This window comes from Crinia signifera, chromosome 5 (assembly GCF_055691185.1).
Source record: "Crinia signifera chromosome 5, ASM5569118v1, whole genome shotgun sequence".
Taxonomy (NCBI): Eukaryota; Metazoa; Chordata; class Amphibia; order Anura; family Myobatrachidae; genus Crinia; species Crinia signifera.
In genome coordinates, this window is record NC_139221.1 from 86,450,116 (window position 1) to 86,471,669 (window position 21,554).

A 21,554-nucleotide genomic window follows, 5' to 3' on the forward strand; every position below is an offset into this window, starting at 1 on the left:
TTTATGTAGGTGTAGGTTTTTTTTATTTTATTTTAGCTGGATTGTACTCCGCCATGCCTCAGGCACAGTGGCTCACTTCACTCGCAACATATTTATATTCCCCCTCCAGGTATACGTGGACCCAGTGCATGATGGAAAAAGTAAATAAACAGAAGTGGCTCTAGCAACAACCTTAACACTATCCACACTGCACAGCAGAATGAATATAACATGATTGCTACAGCTCTGTTTGTAATTCCTATAATCCAAATTTACAAATACAGAAGTTGATGTACAGTATGAAGCAGTGATAAGGGAGGAGAACTGGCCCACGGCAACCAATCAGCACTGAATTAACATCTAAAATTATACAGAGCAGATGATTGGTTGCCATGGGACACTTCTCCTTTGGCTCACTTCTTCTCCCTTATCACTGCTTCATTCATCTACCCCTCAGTAACAAATATAATCCAGAGGTGAGAAAACAGATCTTACAGATTGTATTGCTGATTGCTTAAACTCCACAAAACTATTCATACTGTATGTAATTTCAACTTCAGCCATTCCTGACAGATATCCCTAAACTGTTCACAAGTTCTCATTAAACGTATATGTACTGTATGTCCTTGCCAGGTATTCATTTACAGCTCGCTGTGCATCTTAGGTATCTTTATGTTTAATAAGCAGTTTCTAATAAATGCACAATACAATAGTGTATTCTCCCCCTCCCCCCTTTCATATCACATAAAGCAGTGTTTTAGTCTCCAGCGGTTTGTGTTCTCCCAAGCACAGTGTACAGTAATCAGAGACTATGATTCATCTATCTCACAGCCAACATTGTTTTTACTGAAAACAGATTCTAGTTTGTAGCAACAACATTCCCAGTTTCCTCCGTAACCTTAAGGGACGTGACAGCGAATCCTGTGCTTATATCAGGTAATGTTCTTTCGTCCAATAAAACAATGTGTTCAAACCAATTAGTTCACAGTGTGCAATAATGAAACTAGTACCAGTGACACAGACGTACAGTGTTCGTGTGGACTGTACAGGAGTTAAGAGCTGAGTTTTTCTTGCCAGCAATTATTGGACAAATGTCTGACCAGGGGAACCTGTAATTTGTGCAGAACTGGTTTAACTAATAATAGAAGTGTTCTATCATCTGATCTGTCTGATTCCACATCCGATATGAAGTAAGAAAGACATGATATTCTCTCGAAGGTAAGATAGTTTTCAAATTCCCAGGAGCAATGTCTTTTTACATTCTATATTTCATGTATTATTTGTCTTTTTTAATTGAATGTTTACCGTATGTAGAGACACAACAGAGCAATCAGCTATGACACTACTCTATTCCTCCATAGTGCGTTCCTAACAGATCTTCTGCAAATTAAAAAAATATATATTTTAAATTATTGTGTAAGTACAAAATAATTACCGGGCTGGGTATTTAGAACAAGTTGGATATGTGAATGTTTCATATAGAATTTGGCAATATACTGTAAGTACACTATACAATATACTGTATAGTGTCACTGGAGCCACAGGTCACTTCTCTTTAATTTCACTGTACCCTGCTCTACAGTTGGAAGCAAACACAAATATAACAAGACTGGGTATTAACAGAAGAGCCAAGGAGTAAGAGGGCTGCACTGACAAGCTTAACATCTTTAAGAAAATAGGAGTTAGATAAATGAGATTAAGTGCCACAGATTGCCTGCTTACGGGCAGATTTATCACCATCCGCATCTGAGGATGCTCGAAAAGCCCTTTAATACAGTCAGGTGATCCTTTAATAACGTGAAAAGAGTTCTACACCTTTTTACACATACTTTTTAGAAAGAAAAAAAAACTGCCCCTATATGATTAAGTTATACAGCAATGTTGCTTTGGGATGGTTTGATGATTTGATAAACTCAAGAATGTAGGTTTCTGGGAACACTTTAGGTACACTCCCTCACAATAGCAGCTCCGAAAATGTAGATTTAAGCAGGACTACTTGTTACACATGGTACACTGAATACACATAATCTACTGTAACTCACCTTATACTATAGCATATACTCATAGAATTAGCTCATGAAACTGTGCATTTCTGTGCAATGTCAGCCTGGAGCATGAAGGGCCCACCAATGCAATACAGCGGTAGGGGCCCATGTTTAAGGGTATGGCCAGTCTCCAGAGCGGCTGAGGCCTGCTGCCGCAGAGGCTTGGCTAGCCATTAGAGATTACATGGTCACGGCCTCTTACTTACTAATATGTATAGTAAATACTTGTAATGCATGTATGATAATGTACCAGATTAATAACAGCAATGCACTGTAGAGAATGCATCCTAGTCTTGTGCAGTATAATGTAATCAGAGGTACAGATGGAGCCGGTCTCATGCTTGCAGGGGCTGGTGATAGAATCGCCAGCCCCCGACAGGCGTCAGGCCATCGCCTCGCCGCCGGTCCCGTCGGTCGCCGCCACCCATCTGTACGGGCAAGGTCCCACCACCCAGCCGCCGAGTGACTCGAGAGCGTGGAGATTCTGGCGAGCACTGGCAGTGAATGAGAGGGGTTTCATCTTTAGCTGCAGTGATCAAAGAGTGCAGAGGGGGATTCCAGAGCACATATATACATGCTGGATCGATCCCTCGGGGATCGCTACGCTGCCCGGGAATCAGCATAAGCTATTACAGTGTTAAGCCTGGCTTATAGGAGTCAGGAGGGGATGGATTACTCTGATTTTCGGGTACTGCAAAGTGCCCAATGCAATCAGCAATGCTGATCCCCAGGGGATCGACCCAGCACATAAATTACATGCATGATATAATGCACGTATACTGTATATGTGCACTGTGACCCCATACACACTCCTTGGTTATCGCAGCAGCCCAAGGGCTACAGCCACCTCTGAATGTAACATTTACAGTATCATCAGTACACAGTCTGAACCTGATCTCTAGAGAAGAAGGTGGATCCTAAAGCAGTGGGGCCCACTGGGGGGGTGTACCCTTGGGGCCAGTCCAGCCCAGTCTCTGGTAGCTACCCCCCATGAACACCCCCGATACATTTACAAGACTGCACATTTGATCTGCTAGTGCACCTCTATTTTACTATATTATATCATATAAGACATATCAGATACAGTTAGTTGTCATATTTATTTGACAAATACACTATTTACTTTATAATAGTGGCTTGGGTCCTTATTCAGACTTGCACACTAACCCAATGGTTAGCATACAAATCCAATATTCGGGAAACTGCGCATGTGCAGAAGTGTACCTGGGTACTTGCACACTATGCCCACTAAGCCCCAGTCTGATTGACAGGCTTAAGGTGTTTGGGGGCCGAAGTCAGTGTCTGCGTCAGGCAATGCCGATTTATGTGTAACCTGGAGGTTAATCAGATGACTAATGGTCCTGCAGATTGATCAATTGGTGCATCAGCACAGCAATGACCTATGGAAGCAGGAATGAGGCATCTTTTTACCCCAGACGCCTCCTGATGCATTAGCATTTTAGCTGTGCAGTATTGGTATTGTACAGCTGCTTCCCTGAAAAAATTTTGGACAGAAAAAGTTTTTACAGAATTGGTGTAGCAACCTAATAATTCCACAAATCCGGAGAAATACCATATAGATAAATGGTTAGAGATTACAGATGTGAGCTACAATCAGGATGGCACAGGAAACAGCTATCTGCTTATTGGTGAGGGAATAGAGTCTGATTGAGATGTGATCCTGGCAGATCAGGACAGGATGGTGTAGTTATAGTAGAAGGAAGTTCATGCAGGTATTGAGGTTACGTTGAATGGTTGAAGTTGAGGTTAGTTAATGCAAAGAGTTTAAAGTGGTGGAGGAGGGCATGTGAATATGGCATGTCCGAGGGAAGGAAAGTAGTGTCAAATACAGTTGGTCAGAACCTGAAAAAAGTCTGGGGAAATTAAGATCAAGGCCATGGCCATAATGATGAATAGAATAGAAGAGCCAGAGCAAGAGAAGGGGCCAGGAGAGGTTAAAAATAATGTCTGAGTTAGGCACAAGGAGAATATGGATGATCATGGGGGATGTTAAATTAATGACGGGGATGTCAGAAGATAATAATAACTTGGCCAGGAAGAAATGTGAGGAATTGTTGATGTGGCATTGTGGAGTCAGTAGAACCAACAGCAAAACATCAGAAGTAAAGGGTTGAAAATCCAAGTACTGTAGTATGTATTGGAAATATTGGAAGATGATCAAACAGTTGTGAGAAGTATAAATGTGCAGTTGGGGTAAATCCGTGTCATCTGTTTCAGTGCATCCAGTACAAGAGGTGTGAGTGATATATAGACTACTAGCTGAGTTGCAGAAGAGGCAATATACAGTTGTTTAAGCCATATAAAACCAGAAGAGTAATCCGCCACTCTTAGCAGCTTCAAACATGCACTTAAAGGACTCCCATCCCTCACCTGTCCTATCCCAGTGTACCCTTCAACTCTTCTTCTTCAGGTGCTGGATGACTCTTTGACAGTCGGGATTCCGATGGTCATTTCTCCAACATCGGAATCCCGGCTGCCAGGAGCCTGACAGTTGGAATCCTGATTTGCATGGGCTATTTTCCCTCAGGGGATCCACGACCCCCATAGAGGGAGAATAGAATAGGTGTCAAGAGCGCAGCGAGCCACCGATCCCACAACATGCCGAGCATAGTGAGTCCATAAGTGGATTGAATGCACTCGCCCCCCTATCGGGCTCCTGACAGTCATGATTCCAATATCAGAGAAATTAAAGTCGGAATCCCGATTGTTGGTTAGTTATACTATACCCTCTTCTTCTCCTTCTCCTCCTTCTGCCCATGCTACAGTCCAAATATGTTCAGCAACTCTGATACTGTGTGCAATTTAATGGACCCTTTCCTCCTTTTTCAAATAAAACTGTCCTGTAACATGCAGTGCTGCCTTCTCCAACATAACCAAAAATGTAATGGAATGAATGTACAGTACTGTATTCATTTAGAATAAGTTGTATATGAGCCTGTGCCAGATAATAAATGAAAGCCACTTGAAAATATATACATAAATGTTTCTTTGTTTTCCGTGGACTTCAAAATAAAGATTTATTCCTTTGTTTAAAGAACATCATATAATTCAACAAAAATCAAAAAACATTTATAAAACACAAGATATAAAATGCTCAGAGATGTGAAGGCTATCATTAGTAGCCCGTCATATTAGTAGTCCCTCACAGTATTTGCAGTTAATCCAACCAAAGATATAAAGACATCCCAAAAATGGACAAATTGAATCAATAACAAGGGTTTGGGTTCAAAAGAGCTGACCATAGAGACGGATAGCTGGAAAGTATGGCTTATTATATTATATTATATCTTATATCTTCTTGCAGTAAACAATGCTAAAAAGTTTCTGGAGCCACTGTATCATGCAGACAAATGCACAATGATAATAATGTAGTGAGTTAATTTGCAAACATGAATAATTAATTGGAAGCATTTTACGGTTTCCAGTAATTTATCATAAAAATAAAGGAAAAAAATGTCTGATTATCATTATAATTGGCATCATTTAAGGTAAAACAATGCTAATACAGGATATATTAGTAGTCAAGGGAGATCAAAATGCACACTTTGAGTGCAAAGTGAATTTTAAAATAGGTGTGAAAATTGGCAAGCAAACATTTTTATTCATCATAATGACCTGTAATGTTCACCTTATATAGGAAATCTAATCTTTTTTTAAAACAACATTTTTTTATTAAATTTATATAACAAATGTGATCGACGCTGGCATTTTTAGTGGATATTTTGAACATCTCTCACAGAGATGTTGGCACGGAAAGGGTTAAGTTGCTGTTAGATTATACAGGATGCTAAAATTATACATTTTAGTAGCTTGTATAATCTTATAATCCTTAGTAGCTTGTATTAATACTTACCATTGTGATGTACTGTAAGGCCCCATACACACCAGAAAGATCAGGATCGTCTAACGATCGGCTAACGATTTTACGTGCACTTCCCTGGAGCGCTCTCCCGCGGCCTACTCACGATGTGCTAACGATCGTGTTTCTTTTGCAAACAATGTACTTACGATGTAGATACGATACGACGTCGCTCCCGACGGTCGTACGACCATCGGATGTGCGGATCGTGAGTGCATCGTGTGTGCACTGGCCATGGTCGTTTATGACATGTAATTAAGGGGCTGGGCTAGCAGAGGGGGGACAAAGACCAGTAGCCATTTTAAAGGACCTCATTTCTGCTTTGTGACTAGTGAGGCTTGGTGTATACCTGCTGAACGCTGCACATTGTTATTTTGGTCTGCTTTGTTTTTGCCTGGCATTTCAAAGTGTGCTTTTATTTTTCCCATTCTGCTTTTTGCATTATGGATTCTTTCCAGCAAGAATTCCTGCTTTCCTACGCTGTCCTCAGGTTGAGGAGGATGAGGGCCCAGCGTAGGAAGGCTCGGTCCTGCTGGACCAAGCAGTGGCTCCTAGGCCGACAGGCGCGGTCTCATATGCCCCTGTTGATGGAGATTCGCGAGAATAATCCCCAGGATTATCGGAATTTTCTTCGCATGGACGATGAGACCTTCCAGGAGCTGCTGCGTCTTGTCACCCCCCTCATCCAGAAGCAGGATACCAAGTACCGCATGGCTATCCCTGCTGAGGACCGGCTGGTGGTGACCCTCAGGTTTCTGGCAACAGGACGATCGCTGGCGGACCTCAAGTTTGGAGCCATCATCTCCCCGCAAGCTTTGGGCCTGATTATACCGGAGACCTGTAAAGCGATTGTGAAGGTCCTGCAGCATCAGTATTGCAAGGTAAGGAAAAATGCAGCACACAATTGTAGTGAAAACATTTTTTATTTTATTTAAATAATTTAACCGTCAGATTCACAAATACTTATAAATGTATTTTTTCAAGTATAAATATAAAAAGTGCAAAAACAGTAATGCAAATACCCAAAATAAAAAAACCATTGTAATGGCTCTGGTCTGCCATGAGGTAGAGATCAGTATGCCACATGGTGCTTGTAGCGCAGATAATGCATGTCCCCTCCACCTCACGTGGCGCATAGTGCAGATGCAATAGTCCCGGCCCCATTGATATGCACTATGCGCCACGTGGCCCTGTCCTTTGTCTGCACCACATGTACCATGTGCCATACTGCACATTGAGTACACATAATTTTAAAAAGTGCTTTGTGTTTTTTTAAATATTGCTATAAAATGTTAATGAAGTTTGCAATGCGGTAAGGGGCAGTATGGCAGACGGCACATGTAGCGCAGACAATGAAAGCACCCTCATGCATGCATGGCACATAGTACAGAAGCATTGGTCCCGGCCCCATTGCTCTGCACTGTGCGCCACAGTATCATGAAGGTCCTTTCTTTGTCTGCGCAACATGCACCATGTGCCATACTGCTCCATGCATGGACCTATAGCAAAAACACATATAATATATAAAACCTAGGCAAAGTGCCCTAACAAGTAAAAGAATTAACATAAAACCACAGAAATGCCTAATTGCCGTGCGTTAAGGGACAGTATGGCAGACGGCACATGTAGCGCAGACAATGAAAGCACCCTCATGCATGCATTGCACATAGTACAGAAGCATTGGTCCCGGCCCCATTGCTCTGCACTGTGCGCCACAGTATCATGAAGGTCCTTTCTTTGTCTGCGCAACATGCACCATGTGCCATACTGCTCCATGCATGGACCTATAGCAAAAACACACATAATATATAAAACCTAGGCAAAGTGCCCTAACAAGTATTAACATAAAACCAAACCAATGCCTCATTGCCTTGTGGTATGGAGCAGTATGACAGACGGTGCTTGTAGCGCAGATAATGAAAGGGCCATCAGGATTACCTGTTGCATACCGCAGATGCAATGGTCCTGGCCCCATTGTTCTGCGGTATGCAACAGGTCACCATAGCCATTATCTCCACGACAAGCACCGTGTGCCATACTACTCCATGCCAACTTTGAAATAATTGTATGGAATGTGCTTATAAATCTTGTAAAACCGGTGTTTCGTCTTGGTCCGTGCTGTCACTCAACAATGATGTATACAGGTGACTGTAGCGAGGAGGTGTAGCCGGTTGGGTACAGGATTGCGCACTCGGTGGGGTGGTTTCAGGCAATGAGGCAAGTGCTGGTGAGGGTACGGCACTACTAGTAGATGGCGTCTCCTGCCATGGGAGAAGTCCAACAAATTTGGTTTGAATTGTCAGAAGGCCAAGACGGCCCCTAAACAGGAGTTCGCTAGTGAGACGTTCGAACGCCATCTGTTGTTCCGGATTCAACTTCCGCAAGCCCTCAGCCACGTATTTGCCGAAGGTGTCATACTGGTCAGGGGGCCTACGCAGCACCTGCTCTGCTCGTATAAGTATATCATCATCCGGGTCTGGGTCAGGGACTGTCTTGGTCCTGCGTTTTTTCTTTTTTGTGAATAGTTGTGGCGGGGTGGGGGTTTCTGGCACTCCACAGATTGTTCCAGATGAGTCAATTGCAGGTGGCTCAGGGGTTGGCGATGGGGTTGGGGTAGGGGTTGAGGTGTGGCCAACCTCTTTCCTCTTTCTCTGTGCTTGTTGTCTGTTGAAAAGAAAATAACAACAATTAGTTAACATCTCCTTTTCTTTTTTGTTCCAGTTCCCCAGGAGTGGCAAAACATCGCTGCTGAATTCGACGAGGCGTGGAACTTCCCTAATTGTGGAGGAGCCATTGATGGGAAACACGTCCGCATCAATCAGCCACCCCACAGTGGTTCCTACTACTTCAACTACAAGGGGTACTTCAGTATTGTGCTGATGGCTGTGGTTAATGCGAACTATGAATTCATCTTTGTGGATGTCGGCAGGAATGGGCGGGCTTCAGATGGTGGAACTTTGAAGGACACAAAGTTCTACCAGAGGCTTGCCTCCAACACCCTGCACTTGCCCACAGTCAAAGAAACGAAGCATGGACTTAACTTTGTTTTTGTGGCGGACGAGGCATTTGGGCTTCATGAACACATCATGAAGCCCTATGCCAAACGTGGTCTTGACCACGACAAACGGGTCTTCAATTACAGGCTCTCCAGGGCACGGCGGCTTGTGGAAAGTGCATTTGGAATTATGGCTAGTAGATTCCGCATTTTCCACACAGCCATCAACCTGCGGCTGGATAAAATCGACTGGGCCGTCATGGCGTGCTGTGTCCTGCACAATCTACTTCGGCGCAAAGAAAGGGCCCATCGGCCGGCAGGACCAGCACCACAGGAGGACCCAGACGAGCCTAGGGAGGTTGCCCCAATCGTGTCCCTGGAGACGCCGGCCCAGCAGTACCGGGGGACAGCAAGAGCCAAACAGGTCAGGGACCAATATAAGGAGTACTTTAATGGCGTTGGTGCTGTCCCCTGGCAGGAAGACCACATTTAAAAAATGATGGGACTGCAAAGGAATGCTCTATAGGAGCCTAAAACAAACAAAGGAGGAAGGGGTGTATACACATTGGACCAGTACTTACCGACAACGGCTGGGAACTTTCATCCTGGCCCACAAACACATCGTCTGCCTCACTCTCCACCATTAGGTAGAGTCCCGACCTTGGCACCTCCTGGCTCAACGTGAAGGTCAGCAGGTTGTAGTACCATAACGACGTCTCGTATACATCTGCAGTTCCTGCACCGGACCTTTTGGATGATTGCATTTTCTTGTGTTCTTTAAGGAACACGGTCCTCAAGTTCTGTATTTTTTTACGGACCCAGTCCGCATCAGCCTCGGGATTGTAGCTCTTGCTGAATTGGGCCAGCTCCTGAAGCGCTTGAGCTCTTTTAATTTTATTGCTGTACTCCTTTGATTTAGTTTTCCAAAGGCAGTCCAGCTCCCTATATTTCTCTATGAACGCCTCTATAAATTCGTGTTCCTTGGCAATCGCCTGGGCCATTTCTGTAAAAAATGAATAGATTTTGAAAAAACCTATGTACATACTTTTTGACAAAACAAGTTGTCTTCATATAAACAGTATATGTAAATATGTTTTAATACACTGTATATTATTATTATTAAGAATACATGTTTGGTTTTAAAATTATTAAACAAATTTTAATAAATATTATTATAATATTTTGTTTACAAAACTTTTTTAAATCCTGGGGTAGGAGAACATCCCCTGCAAAAGGGCAGCTGGATGGTAACATTATGCTTTGGGTAGTGGGTAGGCCGCAGGGGGGTGGGGTGGCCTGTGGTGGCATACTGTGTAGTGGGTAGGCCGCAGGGGAGCATAGTGGGCTGTGGTGGCATAATGCACCTGGGGCCTTTGCCATTGGTGGGCAGCGGGTACACAGGGGGGGTAGGGTGGACTGCAGTGGCCTGATAGCAATACACATTGGTAGGCAGCGGGTACATGGGGCGGTAGGGTGGACTGCAGTGGCCTGATAGCAATACACATTGGTGGGCAGCGGGTACACAGGGGGGGTAGGGTGGACTGCAGTGGCCTGATAGCAATACACATTGGTGGGCAGCGGGTACACAGGGGGGGTAGGGTGGACTGCAGTGGCCTGATAGCAATACACATTGGTGGGCAGCGGGTACACAGGGGGGGTAGGGTGGACTGCAGTGGCCTGATAGCAATACACATTGGTGGGCAGCGGGTACACGGGGGGGGTGGGGTGGACTGCAGTGGCCTGATAGCAAAACACATTGGTGGGCAGCGGGTACACAGGGGGGGTGGGGTGGACTGCAGTGGCCTGATAGCAATACACATTGGTAGGCAGCGGGTACACGGGGGGGGGGGTGAGGTGGACTGCGGTGGGCTGACAGAAACATACCTGCAGTCCGGTGCACGCTGGAGCAGACGTCGTGTGATCTCTGCTGCATCCACGAGGCTCCAATATGGCTGCGGTGGGAGTGTCCAGGATCTCTGGCGTAAACAACCCGGATCGGATGGATGGTCGCGACGACGTAAGCGCACACAATGTGCTAACGATGTGCATAAAATCAGCACACAATCAGCGGTCGGATCGGCTGATTCTGCTGCAGGAGGCCAAATCTCCAATGCGACATACGACGTGCCGGGAGCGCGCATCCAATCGCAAACGACCAGGATCGTGAGTAAAATACAAACGATTGTGCACCAATTCAGGCACAACCGTCGTTACAACCGTCGAAATTTGCCCTAATCGTGCCCTAATCGTTCTGGTGTGTACCAGGCCTAAGAATATATGATTCTTCAACACAACATTGTGCAAACCTGTGTTCTGTTATCTGTGAACATATAAAGCATTGTGGAAAAGTTGTCCATACAAGTCCGGTGTAAAGGCCCCCACACACTCCGGCGACTTCTTCCCTTGGAGAAGTTGCACTCAGTGCTCCCTTAAGCCGCCTGGGAAATATTGCATGCAATCTCCGCCGAGCCTACACGGAGCTGGAAGCAATCCTGCAGATTGCTTCTTATTCTGGGGTGACTTGCAATGCGCACGGGACCACGTATCACACAGGACTCGCTGTCATTCACCTGCAATTTTCTTTTCCTGCGATTCATCAACACAATCGTAGGAAAAGGACCTAAACTGCAGTTGAATCGCAGAGTATATGGGGCCTTAAGACTTCTGGGCACCCCAGGCAAAACCTAAACCTACTGACCTACTGCCCCCCTTCCTCAACCCCACACTGCCACTAATACCCACTCAAGTGAAAGTGTGGAGGTGGCATCTTAAGGTCCATACACACTGGGCGATTTTGCCCAGCGTGTATGGACATCGATTATCGCTATCATCGCTGGTGGGAAAACTGCTCAGTGCATACACACTAAGTGGCTTTCCCTCTGCCCAGCACTGTCAGCCGGGGGCAGACAGCTTTACGTAGCGCAGTGCTATGCAAAGCCGTACACAAAGCCGCTCATCTGCTGGTAATACAAGCAGATGAGTGGCTTTCCCAGCGATGATGCGGGAGCGTGCATCACCGCTCATCGCCCAGCCGTACACACTGGGCAGCGTTAAGCTGAAAGCCGCTCAAACTTGGTGTCTTTCAGCTCAAAATAGCCCAGTGTGTATGGGCCTTTAGAAGTTTCTCAGCTGCTACCTGCATTAAGTATAACAAGAATGTCTTCCTCATAGATATCCTTCATTTTGTAACCGACAGACTCGGTGGCGCCCCACAGATTCTGGTGCTATAGTCAGCTGCCTAAAGTTGCCTAATGGTAGAGCTGGCCCTGTACCCATTGCAACCATAGCTCATTAGTTACAACTTCTCCACTTCCTCACTCTTTACATTACTTGATACATAAATAATATACTTTTTACTTTAAAGATGATTTATCAATTGTGAATAATATTTGATCCAACCTTTCTCAGATTGCACAGATATAGCACCTGTGAGCCAGAATAGGCAGAATTCAATTAGCGCAGGAAATTACCATAGTTCATTGAACTCTGGAATGGGTTGTTATTCGATTGTCCCACATAGCCGGCATTATCAGGAATTTTGTTTCACCTGCCCGACAACACATGGATACAGGAATTTACAGTATCTTAGATCCATGTGTTTAGGCACAAAAACGAGTATGGTACCTTTTTATTGAAAAATTTACAGAATCAATTGAATTCCCCACATACTGTAACATAGTCTGCTACAAATGTCACATTCTAGGTTTTATCTTTACATGTGAAAGGAACATATGGCATTTTCTGTTTTCAATGACAAAAATCTGTATAACATAATAAGTAACACATACTGTAGATCATTGTTTATATAAAAATAAATGATTATGTTAGCAACAAATATATTATTCTACACTGGAATGAAAGAAAAGGAAAATGATGCTACAGTACATTTCACATATTTCTGCCAAATTACACATGGAAAAATGGTTGAGGCAAAAACATTTGCCAAACCAACAGCAAAACTGAGCTCAACAAAGAGATATTTAATGCAGAAGAATCTGGGGAGGGGAACATCTAAACAATGCAACGTCTGTATTCTCTGTGATACTGTATTGCGTTGCCAAAATACAATAATTGTGCTGAATTGATCTCTAGTTCCAATTATGTCACAAGAATATAAATTCAGATTTATCAATAAGTACCACTATATGCGTTCCCATTATAATTCCCAAGTGGGTTGATGTCATTTATTGCTTTTGATATTGGTGGTATTTTAATAACTGTAATATGCATGTGACTCAGTATGGGTATAGTGCTGTTGTGTTCATAACTATAGGTCCCTGTGTTTTAAAAAATAAAATAAAAAACTTTAAATTAGTAATGTACTGTAGCAATGTTCTAAATTGACAGTGGCCCTTTGTTAACATTAGTAATTACTATTCTGTCTTTCTTGTTTCTTTTCTGCCTTGGTTGCTCCGTGGATAATATGGCACTGGCTGATTACCCTAATTTACATACATTTGCACATATTTCTGGGTCTTTCATTGGGTACGATGGAACTGTATGTGGATAAGAAAGGGAGTTTGCACTTACATAAGGAAGAAGTTGAACAAACTATATTGGGGCATTTAAATTGGCCATGCACCCCCTGCTGATCATCTATATTAATGGGTGCAGGGGCATACAGATGTAGCCGCCCTCAGCCTTGCTGAGGGCTTGCCAGATGCCCCTAGCTGGCAAGCACTGGTGGTGTGCGGTGGTGTGCGGCCCAGCAGACAGGGACGCATGAGCGGTTCACTTGCTCGCATGTCCCCATCAGTATAGCAGTGGGGAGTGGGGACAAAAGGCTTCCCTGCCCGTCTCCGCTTCAGGGAGATGGGCAGGGGAGCTTGGGCAGGCAGGGGCAGAGACAACAGGAGCAGGGAGATGGGCAGAGGGCTGCAGGGCTTCTGGGAGAATGGGGAGAGCGAGCGTCTCGTGCATGCTCGCCCCATTCTGTCAGAGGATGGCGGTTGGCACGGCACTCTCTAATGAGAGTGGCTCAATCTATACCTATAAAATCTGCACACCCTGCCAAAAAAGAAGTTTCAGGTATCAGGGGTGCTACCATTTGCTATGCAATGCTGCACACTGTGCAATTAGAGATGAGTGGTTGTTCTCAGCTATACTGTATACTGCTACTCATTGTGTAATGTCAAAATCCGGACATTTTTTGTCTGCTATAATATATGGGAGGCAGCGAGGCCACTGGGCACCTCTACTGCATAGACTATCTCCAGTACTCTGCCTTCCAGGCAATGACAGAGGGTCAGAGGCACAAGGCGAAGGGCATAACTGAAGAGACAGCAGGAGACAGAGCCTCTCCCTTTGCAGAATGTAACATGTTAATCAAGTATGGTAGCAGTCTGTCTAATCCCATGACAATGCAGCACTCTTCTAAGAAAGGTGATGAGTTGATTGTCTCTGCTTTGCAGCCAGCACCCACCCGCCTTTCCCCACAGCAGCATCCCAGATGTTACATGGTACTCTCCCTTGCCCTCATCAAGGACCAATAGAAGCAGACTCCATCCTCACCTCATGCTGATTCACCATCAGTGCCACTTGTGGTTGCAGCGCCATCTCCACCAAGCCACCACAATATCTTCAGGGACCAACTGAACGACTGATATGATGTCTATCAGAACAATTCAATTGTTACTCTGATCAGCTAAAAGCGTCGGGTTTAGCTGTGCAAATCACTTAAAACAGGTGCTTTCAGTTCTCTTCCCCAATGTCTCCTTGAATTAAAAGGCCCAACCAGCAAACATCTGGATGCAAGCATGCATGTGCAGATTTGGATCAGATGGCCAAAATGTCTTCTACACAGAAGAATTATATCAGCATTAATATTTACAATATAATAAAACACTAGCTTGGCTGCAAATTGTTTATAAATGTGATAACGTTGAACTAAAAGCAATGGCCCTTGTTTGTTATTGTAGTAAAGGACAAAAGTGAGTGGTTCTAAGAAGGTAAAGCAGATTGTTTTACAACCAGCTTATGTAGGTTTGGAGAAGCGACAAGGCTGTGAGCCACCTCAGAGAAGAGTGTTAGGGATAATTGGATTACTGTATACAAAGATCCATAAATCCTGTAAGAAGGGATTATATGTGCTTACATGACAGAAAGGTTAGGGTTCCTTGTCTGTGGATTGCTGGCTGTTATCTTGGAAATGTGCATTGATTACTCCATTAACTGGGACGCTCAGTACTGCAGTCATTAGCATAGCACTCTTGCTGATAACTGTCACACCCAGAAATGGCCTACGTTAAAGGGACATTATACTGACTTATTTTATTATTATTAAATCAATACATTTTATATTCTATCACTGAATGATACTAGTGTTACTAGATATTTTTAGGATAGTACTTGAAAAAAACAATGAATATTCAGCATTATTGGCAATGTCCCATTATAGCTTACAAATTATATTTTATTCTGTTCAACAATGAGCCCAGCAATAACTTTATGTAAAATGTGGGGGTTGCAAGGGAGAAGAAAAGAAGACTCTTTTTGCTGGGGCATCTCTGTTGTTTATATACAAAAAATGGGAGACCATGAGTATTGTTCCAACAAATGAGATGCATTGACATCATCCGGCTTATTGCTTCCCCTCCCCCTCCCTCCTTTTATTTCCCCCCTCCCCACCCCCTTTTTTCTTCACTGACCATCAAATGATGTGGAAGGCACACGCACATCTAAGGTTGCTTAGAGCAACCTTAGATGTGCGTGCACATTCTGAGGGGAAGTGGGCGGGAAGCTGACATCTCGTGATGTCAGCTACCCGCCGCTGGCACCCACGCCACCGGGCGATCTTCATGGGAATGCTGGGCATTCCCATGGGTGAGTCCCCGGGCCGCCGCCCCCCTGCCCACCAGCTGCAATGTTGGATGTGTGCACCCCGCGAACAATCTGCATGCGCATTTCGAAAACATTGCACTCGCATGCAAGCGTACCGACCTGATTAATGTGCATAGTAAATTGTGGGGTGTAAGGTTTTCAATGATAATTAAACTTAAAAATATGTGTCCCAGAAGAGACACGGTTAACATTTCAAATCTGAATATGTCCTCTTTCACACAGGAATGCTCGCTAACACTGTTGTCTGGGTTTATATTTAACTTTTCACCTAAAAGTCATACTTGTCTGTGACAACATGATAGCATTCACTTACTGTACATTAGAATTGATTTCTGTTCTAGTTCTTTAAATACCAAATACATTCTCTGTGGTAAAACATTTCAAACTTACATTTAGCACGTTGCTCTCATTCATGCCTTTCACTGGCATTTCAAAATTAGCTGTAACCAATCAAAATGAAATGGTCCTCCTCATTTATTAAGTGCTGCAAAATCAGGTACAGCTCATATTTAATCTTTGACAAATTCCAGACGTGGACTGTGCATATGTTTAAAAATCACATAGCAGATATATATCTTATCACTAACACATAATTTTACCTTTTCAGTTTTTCTCAAAAAATACTTTTTGCATGTTTCCCTTTCTTGTGAGTGCAACCTTTTATAACAATGCTTGGGGTAGAAACTCATTTATACACTGAATAGCTATAAGTGCAGACTGGGTACTGTTGAATGTAACAAACAGGAATCAAGCACTTAGTGCCGGGGCACACATAGCGGCGAAGTGGGTCCCGTTCAGCGGGACCCGCTTGGCAGGAAGGAAACCATACCGCCCAACTTTCATTGCTGAGGCAGCGGGACCTTTGCGCATGCCACCTGAAATGCGGGGGCCTGGCTTTCAAATTGCGTCACTCACGCAAGGCCACACCCCATTTTGTTGCTGCTGCTCCTCTGGCTGCAGGAATAGACGCTGTGTGCTTGCACACAGCGTCTATTTACCACTGCCCAGTGGGTGGCAGTGGGGACTTGTAAAGTAACTTAGTGAAATTTGACACCGACATAACTTGGTCTATGAGGAAGTAATAGCAAGTGTTAAAAGTGTACGCCATTAGTATACATGCAAGCTTGAATGTGTTGCTTTCCAAAGCTCAAATACATACCCTCCAACTGTACCGATTTAGCCAGTACAGTACCATTTTCTATGGTCTGTACCGGCTAAGACCAATGTACCTTTTTGTACTGGTTTTCATTAGGTTCCAACGGGGCTGCAAATTGTCTGAGTATCTCTTTGCTTGTCCTGTGATTGGGCAGTCCCTGAGGCAGTGAATCCGTGTATGTGATTGGGCAATGCTTTATCAGTCACCGTCTGATTGGACGGTTCTGGCGACAGCAGTACTAACTGATGTATGATGGTTGGTCAGTTCTGGTCAGTGTGTCCCCCCCCCAGTCCTGATTGGGAGGACTCCGATGCAAAGGCTGCCCACATGTCGGCCGGGCTGTATACACGCACTGTGTGCCAGGTCCCCCCAGGGAGTTGCTCCCTGAGCAGCAAGGAGAACCCGAGGCTCCCAAGCCGGCTGCGCGAGCAGGAGGGTCACAGTGCAGGGATGAGGACGAGCAGTAACGCTCAAAACAATTGTCGGATTGCCTGTTGGTGAATAAAGCCTTATTCTCGTTTGAAAAATCTCAGAGTGACGCCTCTGCTTCGTGCTACGGTGAATGCCTGTATATGTATATATATATATATATATATATATATATAGTATATATATATATTAAAAATTATTAAATGCCTCATAATGGCCCTTATTCTGGTTGGTGCGGTCGAGCCGCATATGCGGCTCCGACCGCACCAGACGAATCCCCGCCTACAAGACGGATCGGCACGGCCGTCCGTACACGGACGGCTGCCGATCCGCATGAAAATGGCGGGGCGTACGCCTCCACCATGTTGGGAGCTGCCCCCTGCATTCGATGGTCGATGACCATCGAAGGCAGGGCCGCACGCTCCCCCCGCTCACGCAAGCTTAGAGCACACGGACAATCGTCCGTGTGAAAGCTTGTATTGGGGCGGGCAGCTGACATCCGGCGATGTCAGCTTTCCGCCCCCATCACTGGCGTCATAGCCTCATTACCATGCATACGCCCCGCGTTTGCATGGGAACGCCCATGAAACGCTGGGCGTATACATAGGGTAATGAGGCTATTAAGCCCCTCACACCCCTATACGCCCCCTTTGCGGCGTCTAAATTTTTTACTCGGCGAATTCCCCTGCACATGCGCAGAGTGACCTCTGCGCATGTGCAGAGTGTAAACATCGGCGGTACGGCCGCACGCGGGCCGTACCGCTCAGATCAAAATAAGGGCCAATGTCAGGACTTTATTTCTGTGTTGTGAAATATATACAGTAGATTCCACCACAGGCTAACTGAGTATTTCCTATCATTGCAATCTGTGTGTTTTGTAGCTGTTAAAGTAAGCACATATTAACTAAATCTAGATTCTTTGATAATGAATAACTGATGGCGTAAAAATGTTGATTATATCTAAGCAGCTCAGTAGCTGACTGGAAACAGGAATCAGCTGAAACATTTTCAGTACAATATTAGGGGTGAGATGAAAGAATGAAGAAAATCTTCTTGAAGTATATTTTTGGCAACTATTATCACATTGCTGAAGATATGCCATAAATCAAATCCTGAAATTGCTATATCCACAAGGATTTACCGCTAGTCAGGGAAATGTTTTTCAGGCATTTCTGTACTGTAACATATTTACTGATTACCATTTGCAAAAAAATAAACTTTTCATCAAGCGAAAGACAATTTATTGCAAACAAGAATTGGAAGTGATGTCATCATAGATCTTGTAAATGTGGCATGACTCGTGTATACAATTATTTTCTTATTTGGTAAGTTCATATTATCTTTTACTTTTATTGTAAATACGGTATATATGTGATGTATATATGTGATGACTACAGATTAATAGAGTGTAGCTGAACAGTTTAAGAGCCAGCAGGATTAGTGAGCACTCCTGGTGTACAGTATGCATATGCTATCCTTTGTTCCTTGCGAGTTATTTTTGAGTATAAGTTTATTCTGGTTTCCCCAAGTATATTTGAATGGTAATGGAAGCAGGATACCCTGAGATGACGGAGGACATTTTACCTCCTCAAACTTTTATGCATTTTTCTGAGTGTTACAGTTATTGTTATTGACCCAACTTCTTTTCATGTTTGCTTGCATGCTAATGGCCCTAACCCCAAATTGTGTTACCGATACTGAGCCATTGCTGCCTGCTTTGACCTTAATTGACTCTGTTCATTTAATGTGATTTCTCTATAGCAGTGGTGGCCAACCCGTGGCTCTTGAGCCTCATGCGGCTCTCCCCCTTGTAAAGTGTGGCTCCTGCTCCCACTGCTGCCCGCCGGCCCCACCGTCCGTCCCAGTCCCCCCTGCTGCCGGTTCCCGGAATCCCTTCTCCTTCTGAGGGGAGGAGAGTGCGCATCGCGCATCTCTCCTACCCCTTACTGTGCACCCCTTACTGTGTATCCTTGTGACTGGGCCGTCCGCCAGCGAGCTTTGATTGGTGGACAGCCCTGTCACAGGGAAGTGAGGGAGGAAGGAGACGCGCAGTGTGCTGTGCTCTCCTCCCATCGGTGACATGACAGGAGGACTGCAGGGGGACACCAGACTGTCCTCTCCCCGCCTGGCAGCTGCAGCAACAATGGTGAGTGCTGCAGCTGGGAAATTTGCACTGTGGGTGCATAGCAGTTTGTGGCACTGTGGGGGCATAGCAGTTTGTGGCACTGTGGGGGCATACCAGCTTTTTGGCACTGTGGAGACATACCAGCTTTCTGGCACCGTAGGGGCATACCTGGCACCCTGTGGGGGGACATATGTGTATCTGGCACTATTGGGGGCATATGTATATGGCACTGCACTATTGGAGGCATATTTGTATCACACCCACCCAAGGGGTCAAAATAGACTACGCCCCTTTTTTTGGCGCATGCGCCTTCGGCGCGCGCATGATGTCGGCTCTTTAGCTTGACTATCGATATTTTTCGGCTCTTTACCTCTGACCGGTTGGCCACCCCTGCTCTATAGCAAGGGTTTTCAAACTCAGTCCTCAGGACCCCACACAATTCATATTTTCCTGATCACCCGGCAGGTGCACAGTTGTATTCCTTACTTATTGACATATTTTAAAAGATCCACAGGTAGAACTAATTATTTAACTTGTAATTCTGTGAGGAGACCTGCAAAACATGCATTGTGGGGGGCCCTGAGGACTGAGATTGACAAGCTGTGCTCTATAGTGAGTGGCTGCCTAGTGAGGCTAGACCTGGGGGCCATGACCTAAGAACTCCACAGGATAAAGCTTTGAGCTGTCTCTGTCATATGGGGAAAATTACTAAGATGATAGTTCTATTTCATATGGGATGTTGCTATGGGCAACCAATCTGATACTATTATATTTTAGAAGGTGCTAAATAAATAATAAGTAGATTATGATTGGTTGCCCTTAGTACGGGCTGCTGCCATCCTATGGAATGCCCTTCCACGTACGATAAGACTCTCCACTAGCCTCCAAACTTTCAAGTGTTCCCTGAAAACTCACCTCTTCAGGCAAGCCTATCATATTTAAGTTCTACACGCATAACCCTCTGAGGCACTTATGCATTATATAGCTTCCCTTCTGGACCTGTAACTTGGTGGGACTGCTATGCTATTACTGATGCCTGTCTTTGTGTTTCCCTCCTATATCCCTATAGATTGTAAGCTTGCAGCAGGGCCCTCTAACCTCCAAGTCTGTCTGTTGTCACCCAGTTTGTTTTATCACTATACTAAAGTGCAACGGAATCTGCTGCGCTATATAGGAAACTGTAAATAAATAAATAAATAAACAAATGTGAAAAAGATCTCCCATCTTAGTAAATTCCCCCATAATGGGGCAGATGTATGAAGCCTTAACAAGAGATAAATGCAAGGGTGATAAGGAGAGATAAACATCCAGCCAATCACTTCCTAACTGCTATGTTACAGGCTGTGTTTGAAAAAAGTCAGTAAGGAGCTGATTGGCTGGACGTTTATCTCTCTTTATCACCCTTGCATTTATCTCTTGTTAAGGCTTAATTCATCTGCCCCATAGTCCCTTACAGGACAAAACTATTTTGTGGAACTTATTCAATGCATAGGACAAAGCTGTTTCATTAAATACAAGCTTAAAAATAAGAAATAACTACTGTATGCCTAGCAGTTATAATGACCAAACAATTCGGAGAGGAGACCTGAAATAGATTTGGTCAGGAACATAAAAATACAACCAGACTGAACTACAGACAAAACCTGTCAGCTTATATTATCTTTAGCACTTCATTTATATTCTTAGTATATGTTTTAATTATATTGATTAGAATCCAGAGGGATACTTGTGATATTTATTTGTTGCCATAAATCACTTAAAAATATTTTGTTTGGCTTGAGTATATATGCTAGTCTATTACACGCTATGAAATATACATAGTATCTCATTTGATTTATTTGCCTGAATGCAGTAATATATGTTGAAGCCAGCTGGCAGAAGATCGTAGATTGTAGAGAGATTGTAGAGGCTTGTGCACTGTATATCCATCCTGGGGGGCGGGGAAGCAGGACAACCTCTGTTTAACTCTTTGAGTGCCAATATTGCTGTGAGAGATCCTCAAAATATCTTCCAAAAATGCCAGCGCCGCTCACAGTATTTACAGATGGGGCTGGGCTCTTCTTTGCTGGTGAATCACCAGAACGTCACCGCTGGCGATCCGCCAG

At 44.4% G+C, this 21,554-nt stretch overlaps 1 protein-coding gene across 2 annotated transcripts in view; it reads left to right on the plus strand.

Annotated features, from left to right (window-relative positions):
* Window positions 1-856: 856 nt before the first annotated feature.
* The window catches only part of ARHGAP28 (Rho GTPase activating protein 28), a 184,819-nt gene continuing 164,121 nt past the window's right edge, over window positions 857-21,554 (plus strand). The window contains exon 1 of one of the 2 annotated variants that reach the window (XM_083187607.1): window positions 857-915. Coding sequence is in view for 1 of the 2 variants with exons in the window: in XM_083187605.1 (XP_083043731.1) it covers window positions 1,181-1,197 (17 nt within the window). In the remaining variant the exon portion in view is untranslated. Of the gene's footprint in view, window positions 916-1,023; window positions 1,198-21,554 lie in introns of those variants that run through there. The other variant, XM_083187605.1, reaches the window with a different exon arrangement.